The 9,394-nt window shown below is 36.3% G+C and overlaps 1 protein-coding gene across 1 annotated transcript in view; it reads left to right on the top strand.

Annotated features, from left to right (window-relative positions):
• The first annotated feature begins 2,043 nt into the window (after positions 1 to 2,043).
• LOC107660426 (E3 ubiquitin-protein ligase NEURL1B-like) overlaps positions 2,044 to 9,394 on the top strand; it is a 72,732-nt gene continuing 65,381 nt past the window's right edge. The window contains exon 1 of the mRNA XM_016449724.1: positions 2,044 to 2,349. Within this exon, the coding sequence (XP_016305210.1) occupies positions 2,262 to 2,349 (88 nt within the window). The 5' untranslated portion in view covers positions 2,044 to 2,261. The remainder of the gene's footprint in view (positions 2,350 to 9,394) is intronic.

Here is a 9,394-nt window from a genome sequence, read left to right as displayed (position 1 = left end):
ATTTTCTGAGACACTGAATTTTGGGTTTTCATTATCTGTAAGCCATAATCATCAACATTTCAAGAAATAAAGGCTTGAAATATTTCACACTATGTGTAATGAATCTATATAATACATGGGTTTCACTTTCTGAAACGAGTGACAAAAAATATTGACCTTTTTCATGATATTCTAATTTTTTGAGATGTACCTGTAGCTTCTGTGTTTGTAAGAAGACACCGAAGTGTAAAGAAATGTGTGCTATGTGTGCTGGAAGAGGCCAGTTTACAGTCTATTGTTCGGAATGAAATATTCTGACATTTGTGTACTATATTCTCAATGTCTATATAGTGTAGGGGTCTTGCGTTGCATATGTTTCTTATTGATTTACAAACATATTGCTGTAATATATAAAATTGAACAATTATGTTACTTACAAGTTTTTAATTTCTCCTGAACTGGTTAAGATGAAAAATCTGTAGGACACAGTTTTGGCTAAGGTCTATACATTTCGTGAAAATCCAGACAGTGCATTACTGTTTATGAAGGCACTTTAAGATAAAAAAAAAAAACACAATTGTGTATAAATGTACCCTAAAGATCCAAAGGCGATTAAAGAGCGCCCTCTTGCGTTATTAAGTAAAATTTATCTTGCTGTATCCTATATCTAGAGTTTTGGATTAGACTGAAGTAAGTACTATAAACTAAAAAATATATATTTTCAATATTTCACATATAACTTATAATCTATTTTTCCATATACATTACCGTTAAGACATCAAATGTTGTTGTTATAGCATAGGCTATCTGACAATCATTAAAGCTTTAAACATTTTTTTTACATAATTGTCAACTATTGTTGACAAATGTACAGTATCTTATTTAAAGTTGCTGAATTTTGTTTATACATCCATATAACTTGTCCTTAAAAACACAGTATGATTTAATGAAAACAGGTGGACAAAGTTTCAAACCAAAATTAATATATAACTACTAGAGTGTGTGAGTTTGCTGATGTCACATGTAAAATTTTACCAATGTGAAAAGTGTAGCACTGCTTCAAAATTACCTTTTAAATCTGCTAAACCGATACATTTTATTCACATGCTACATATACTGATCACAATTATTTGTTTATTTTTATCAATGCTTACAGAAACGGAAATCTAATATTAAGGACATAGCACCAAAATTTAATCTTACACTTCACAGAAATCAACAAATTGGAAAACGTTTGTAAACCTCCTACCTTTATAACTACAATACATTCTTAAAAGTGGAATCAAGAGCATTAAGAGCGAATTTGTACTTATAGATGGCACTCCCCTATATAAACAACATGAAACCAAAATCAAGGTGAAATCATGGCCAGATCTAACGAGCTCTCACGGGCCCTCAGAGGAAAGACTGGTGAATGCAAAAGGTCTAATTTCAATTTCAGAGACACTTGAGCTCAGTTGCTCCACTGATTAGAAAAGGAGAAAGCGTCAAGCCCATTCTTACCAGGGAACAAGTTAGACTTGTCAGAATATGAATCCAGTACCTTCTCCTTGATGATCAGGATCATGCCAGCATTTGGTGGCATCTATAATTATAATTATACTACAAAACTATAATATGTAGGCCGTACAGATGCATCTTCTTGTTCTGAGCTAAATGCTATAAATATAATATTAAACCATTACACACAGCCAAATGTAGCTTTTAGGTGCTTTTAAAATGTAGCTTTTAAACCATTATATACAGCCATATTTATCAAGCCCATTCTTACCAGGGCAGGTCATTTCAGGTCTCATATAGGCAATACAGACTTTTAAAAGTCTTTAATTAATTGCTCAATTGTTTGTTAAATTAGATCTTATGCAAACTATTGGACAGAACCAATGCCTACACAATTCATTTAGACGCTTTTATCGAAAGGGACTTACGAATGAGGATTACAACAAGCGATTCATCTTAAAAACATTCACCAATGAATCGAATATAGGCAGCAACATTTGAACACATTCCCCGCAGCGTTGACGGGAGCGGCCGTGTTTGTCAGGACCGGACCGTTGGGGCGTTCCCACGAGGAGCCGGACACAGCGATTGGACAGCTCGCGACAGATACACACATGCACGTGTGAGACGTTTTTAGCTTTCAAACTGAATTTAGGCGGGTTTTCGGTTTTCCTCCGCAGTATCCACCGCAGCCTGTCTCGAGATCAGACAGCTCTGTGACGGCTTTTTGGAATGATTCAGTTGCATTAGATTCGTAACCTGTTAAACTGCAAAGTGTTCTGATGGGGAATAACGGATCTTCCGCGGTGTTTTCCGCTCAAGGGACAATTCACAAGACAAGAGTTCAGTGGCAAAGCAGCAGTCTGCAAGGTGGGTGTCTCGCTTATTTTGTGACTATACTAGTAATATAGTGTATGGTAAGTATTTCAACAGTTCAAAATGTCACAGCATTAGACACAGAACATAAAAACGAGTGGTATCTTAAACAAATGCTTTTTTGAGCATCTCTCGGAAATAACTTTTTTTTCTGAGCCGTTTATGCCATGTCTGGTGCCAAGGTGAGTTTTAGTGGATGTGTGACGTCAGTTCCCCTCACAGGTATCCTAGCAGAGTAACTATGAGTGTAGTTCATTATCACACTACCTATGCACATGATCCACTAACGCAGTGGTTCCCAACCCTGGTCCTGGGTTGGCACCCCAACACTGCACATTTTGTATGTCTCCTTAATCAAACACACCTGATTCAGGTCATCAGCTCATTAGTAGAGACTCCAAGACTTGAAACTGGTGCCTCAGAGAAAGGAGACATGCAAAATGTGCAGTGTTGGGGTGCCTCCAGGACCAGGGTTGGGAACGTATCGGGTCCACAAAGTGTCATAAATTTAAACACTATGGGCTGCATCTGGAATGTCTGATTCTTCCCTAGTATAGTAAGTGAAAGTTAGTAGTAGGCCTATGTCCAAATTCACAGTATTCATAAAAAGTACCCGGATGACCTACTATTTGAACTGATTGTTGGCCATGTGATAACGACAACATGACGAATGTAGTATGTCTGGATTATATTCATATTGCACTTATCATTCATACTATAGAACATAATTTTTAATGGTCGCAAAATACTTAATCAGTTGAAGTGTCTACTTGGAGAGTTTGAGATTTGAGACAGCCTATATCTCTTGGCAGTATTGGGGAAAGTTACTTTTAAAAGTAATGCATTACAATATTGCGGTACTCCATAATAAAATAGTAACTGTTTGCTTTAGTTACTTTTTATAGAAAATAATGCATTACATTACTTTTTTTGTTACTTTTTGTCACCTGAGCTGGGCTTGTTTATTTATTTTTTATAACACAAAACCCAAAAGTTATATTTTTGGCAACTGTAAACACCAAAGGCCCTCTGGCCCTTTCACACCAAAAGTGAAATTAATAAGCCTCAGGGTGTAAAGTGCCTCTGCACCTCACTCCTAATGTCTCTCAACCCAGGGAAAAGAGAGGCGTCAGTGAATAAATGGAAAAAAACAAATTAACTTACTTATTCGAAAAAGAATATTTTCTTGTAAATTTAAAAGTAATGTGCTACTTTACTAGTTACTTGAAAAAAGTAATCTCATTGCATAACTGACATTACTTGTAATGCTTTTATCATTTTAAATCTAAAAAAACAAAACATAGTTGTGGTCATGGCTGCTGATTAGTCCGTGCATCATTCCAGCAGTGTCCCACCAATAGTTGGCGACAAGTGATTGTCTTAATGAGTGAGTAATTGAATTAATCACTCAAACTATGTTAATTGAATTTGTTAACAGATTTACACAAACATGCTTTGTGCATTGCTTAGGGAAAATTTGGGTTGATTCTAATTTTTGTTGTTGGAAAATCATTTTGGAAAGATGTATTTATTCATAATTTCTTGATGTGTAAAAAAACATCACATTTGCAATTGTGCATACTGCATACGTGATATTACTCAGTTATGAAATTATACTTCTTTATTATAAATCTACAACATTAAGTTTCTACTGCAGAATTGTGACATTATTATTAATCTATAACCTCTTTCAAACTCTATTAATTTGTTGAATATAATACTGTCATTCTGTTATAATACTTAATAATATTGTTGGGTTGTCATTTATTAGGCCTACATCTTTTGGAAAATTCCATGAGAAAGGACACTGTTCCAGTAATTTTCAGAGTTAAACAGGAAATGTAACTCCCACGATGAGAGAGGGGTGGCCACTGGCTTCTGAGCTATGCAGAGTTGGTAAGGTTGTGGCTTTCCCAGGACCTTGATGAGAACAGAGAGGGAACAATTATTTCTCGTTCAGAAATGAGGACTCTGAGAAACATTTGGTCTGACTAACTAACATTATATAAAAGTTTAAATTAAATGTGAATTAAGTCTTTCAATAAAGAGTCTTAGAAATTAAGTATCAATTGTCTAAGAACTTCAGAGTTTGATGTTCTTGATGGTGGCCTGGTGGATCTTTTAGCATACTATTATACACAACCATTAGACGGCAGTTTGCACTTAATGGCACAATCTTACCAGCAGATGGCAGCTAATATCTATGAACTATTTATTTCATTTTTTATTTCATTACATATACTGTAATGAGAACAATAATAACAGAATGTTATTTCTTTAACTAATAGCAACAATTGACAGTTTAAAATAAAAGTAGACAAATGGTGTTATTTTGAAATCTTTTCTTTATACATCTTTTTAGTGATCTTCACTTTGAATGAGTGACAACTAATGCAGCTCTGTTGTAGCCTTTGTTAAATACTTTCATGTTTACTTCGTTTTCTCCAAGTAGTCATCATTTAAAGTGTTTTCCTGCTGACAACCACAGATGCAGGGCTCTAACATGTGTTTTTATGTATGCTTCTCATTTGTTTAACTGAGTAACAACTATTTGAACATACATACAGTGGGTACGGAAAGTATTCAGACCCTGTCCACCAACGTTTACCATCCAACCTGACAGAACTGGAGAGGATCTGCAAGGAGGAATGGCAGAGGATCCCCAAATCCAGGTGTGAAAAACTTGTTGCATCTTTCCCAAAAAGACTCATGGCTGTATTAGATCAAAAGGGTGCTTCTACTAAATACTGAGCAAAGGGTCTGAATACTTAGGACCATGTGATATTTCAGTTTTTCTTTTTTAATAAATCTGCAAAAATGTCAACGATTCTGTGTTTTTCTGTCAATATGGGGTGCTGTGTGTACATTAATGAGGAAAAAAAATTAACTTAAATGATTTTAGCAAATGGCTGCAATATAACAAAGAGTGAAAAATTGAAGGGGGTCTGAATACTTTCCGTACCCACTGTACATTGTTTAAGGCAGTTGGCTTCAAGTCAGATGAGTAGTTTGTCTGCATGCCATCATCCACTGAGTCACAGGCCAGCAGCCAAATGCAAAAAAACAAAAAGTGTTGTAAAATGAAAATGTTTAAAGAGTATCAGATTTATTGTATACCTTAAAGGGAGAGGATATACCTTAAGGGAGGATATATATTTTCATTCTTCAAATAAACAAATCAAACAAATCAGCCAAGACATAGGCCAGCTATCCTTTATTGGCCCTGGTTTGTAGCAGCTATTCATTCTTTGATAGTCAGGCAAACAGGCACAAAGTTTAGTGAGGATTAACACATCCTAGAGCAGGGGTCATGAAAGTGTCGTACAGTGAGTGATAAAGACCAGACATTGGTGGTAGACAACACAAACATGCGCATAAAGAGGAAACGACGCAGTGACAGCTAGCAGCATGTAATAATCTATATAAGAACGGTGTCAAAAGAAAGTGCCTCCCTGCATGCACTACAGACCTTACAGAGATTTAACCCATTATGCTGGTCTTTTCAGCAGGGCCTTCAAATAATTTTTTATTTTTTTTTTACAAATTTCTGCAATTTTCTTTTCAGTTCCAAACAAGAAAGTTGCTGTAAAAAGTTCAGTTCACACTGATAGCGATTTGCATGGGCAAAACAAATGGAAGGGTTGGTGACTTTAAGCATCATTAGCGAACACCAATGGTGATTCAACAAAGTTGAGTACGTCATTTTGAAACTTCATGTAGATGCAAATTGTGGGAGTGAAGACAGTGGATTTGTGATGTATCAAATGACGATACAGCTGGGTACAGAACAAAAGTGGAGTAGGAACTAGGGATGCTCCGATCCGCCTTTTTCGCCTCCGATTCCGATACCTAGGGTTTGGTATTGGCCGATACTGATCCGATACCAGTGAAGTTTTTTTTCCCTCATTTAAATAAATGTAGAATTTATATATCTCTGTGTGTGGAACTGATAATCATTCTTTCACAATCTACTAGATACAGACTACTTCATTATTAAGAAAAATAAAATAAACAAATATGAAAAAATATAGGCCTATGTATATTTATAATCTATGACAAAAATGTATCATAAACTAGGTTAGTGGATAATTTCGCAGCAAAAGTTATTCTAGAAAAATCAGTGCACAATAATTTTAGAAATCCAAATATTTAGTGAAAAAACAATATTTTGTGGGGAACAAATAAAAGTGTTGCACTAAATATGGTAAAATGTTACACATTGCTATTTGTATTATTATAAAATCCATTCATTAAAAACATTCATGAATGTATTTATATATAAGTATATACTATAAAATTAAAATACATTTCTTTTAAATGTATAGCATATTTTTTAATAAGGCAACAACATATGATAGATACGATAGGACAAAAATACAGTGCAGCACGAACTGTTTTTATACAGTCAACCCTCTATGGACACCTTGGTATGGAAGCCCGTTTCCGCCACTGAATAAAAAATAAACTGACTGATATGTTCTCAGAATTGTGAGTTTATATCTTACAGGTCGTTTGCGCGTTAGTTCCGCCTACTACAGGAAAACCCGGCAGTTCTTAAAAGCTGAAGAATTCCAAAGGAACTCCGTTATTTTTACAGGAAAATACAACAAAGTAGATCGTTTACATGTAGGTCATCAATTTTGCATGTTATGTAAGACTCTCGCTCGCTCTTTTGCGTAGTGTATTATATCTGTGCAACAGTTATTGAGCCTTTCTTTTAACAGTTTTTGTTCTCACAGACACCCGATAGCAAGTAACAAAACAATAAACTCCGGCAAGAAGATAAAGTCCTTTTTGCAAAATCATAGACATGTATTTACAAATCAAGTATAATGGGAACACAGAATGATCTTGACTTGGAGAGAACTTTACCGAGCTGACTGCTGTAACCGAACGAGACTAGGGTTTAAAGGCTGAACGAATGACTGACAGCCACAAACACAATACACACAATGTCGGATTTGGATCGGCTCTCTCTGACCGATACCTGATCCGAGAAAAATGGCACTATCGGAGCCGATACCCGATATGAATATCAGATCGGCGCATCCCTAGTAGGAACGCCTGTTTGAAACCAACAGTTAATCAATTTTAGGATGACACAAACCTCAGTAAATAAAGGTAGTCGAATAGCTGTTAAAAAAGGAATGCACTTACAAAAATATAGAGCAAATACCTTAATTCAGTGGCCATGCAGTACAAAAAGGACCAAGTTTTAATGTCAATTAAATGTCAAAGATTGTTGCATTTAAACGTGTCTTTAAAATGAACATGAAATGACATATGCAGCCTGTTTTAATTCTGTGATGGGATGGGTGGGATTTTATCCATGAGAAATTGATTAGATTTCTGGTGAAACAAGTGGGTGATCCTTACCAGAATAGAGACGGACATAAATGTTGGTATAATTTCTGTTAATTAGGCCATATTGACCGGGACTAGGATGTACAGACTAAAGATCAAGTTTAGCCTCAACACCACCTAAATCTATTCAGTAGTAGCTCTTTTTTACATTTACATTGTTGCAACCATATTACATTAACATGATTTCAAATGGTCAGTGTTTGGCCTTTTGAAATGGTCCACTTAGTGTGTGTGTGTGTATATGTATATACAGCTGAGGATAGTTTCCAGTGAAGGGCTTGGGAATATGCGCATTCTTGGGGTGCCTGTCTCAAACATGTATTAAGAAAGTAAATAGGGTCAAATTTATGTTGACATTGACTTTTAACTGTCCTCACAATCCTCATCTAAAACAGAGCGAGAAAACAGTCATTATATGTTCAGTTTAATATAATTAAGGACAACTGGTTTGTCCTAGTTAGTGAATACAAAGTCAAGCATATGGCAGCATGGCTTACTGTGCTTGAAGCTTGTTGTTAATAATGTAAAACGATCATTTGGGATATGAGATACCCTTACACAGAGGAAGTTCCCATATTTACAGCTTCTTAAAATAGCCCCTGTACACAGCACTTGGCGTGTATCCGTGTCCCTTTCAGAAGCGAGGGGCCCAGATTTTTTCCCACACATGGATGAAACTGATGTCATGGTTTGCAGTGAAAAGCTGAAGGGAAGAAGGGAAAAAGGGCATGTATGCACGGATGTTGGGCCTGGGTAGAGGAGCAAAAGGTGACCAGAAACTATAAAACCAAAGGCTCATTTCCCTTCATCATTTTACCAGTCTGCTGGGGAAACATTACATAATGCTAAAGAATCTGTGACCTGCTATTAACACCTTGTCAGCCATTCATCTAGGCAGTTTTGTTGGGGAAAATTGTGTTGCTGTTTCTCAGTGGGTGGACTCACATTCATACCTGTTGATGTAGTCTCCCTATGGTACTTTCTTTTTTTATTCTCTATATTTCACTTACATGTGCTGTAATACATTGGGCTTGGCAGTATGATAGTAGAAATGTATCACTTGGTAGAAATGTTGCTATTCCATTTTACTGCAACTGGACTGATTTATGTTATTTACATGTGTGAGCAACAAAACACAGAGAGGAACGTATCAAAACAAGCCAAGATATGGAAGAACGTTATTAAGGGATGTAACAAGGATGTACAAGTTTTACAATATATATAAACAGCATCTGTGATGGACTGGCTGTCTGTATACACGCACACACGCACACACACACACACACACACACACACACACACACACACCACACACACACGCACGCACGCACGCACGCACGCACACACACACACACACACACACACACACACACACACACCATCACTGTGATATGAATATTATGATTTTGTTATTTTTGCCAACAAAAGTCTGTGATGGATGATGGACTGGCCATCTGTCCAACAGAGTGTTACAGAAAATCCTGCCACGCCACAGAGCGCCATTCACATAGTTTTCCTTTTAAATTACATTATATTGGTCCCGAATCGTTGTTAATGTAATGTAAATAAACTGTTTTAGACCTGCTTGAGTTGAATGTGACGCGTCCGGAGTGTGTGTGATACCGGTGAGTTCTCCTAGACTCAGCGCTGCGCTTTTATTTTGATTAGATAATCA

Source organism: Sinocyclocheilus anshuiensis, unplaced genomic scaffold (genome assembly GCF_001515605.1).
Source record: "Sinocyclocheilus anshuiensis isolate Anshui unplaced genomic scaffold, SAMN03320099.WGS_v1.1 scaffold1763, whole genome shotgun sequence".
Classification (NCBI taxonomy): Eukaryota; Metazoa; Chordata; class Actinopteri; order Cypriniformes; family Cyprinidae; genus Sinocyclocheilus; species Sinocyclocheilus anshuiensis.
This window is presented reverse-complemented; position numbering and strand designations above follow the sequence as displayed.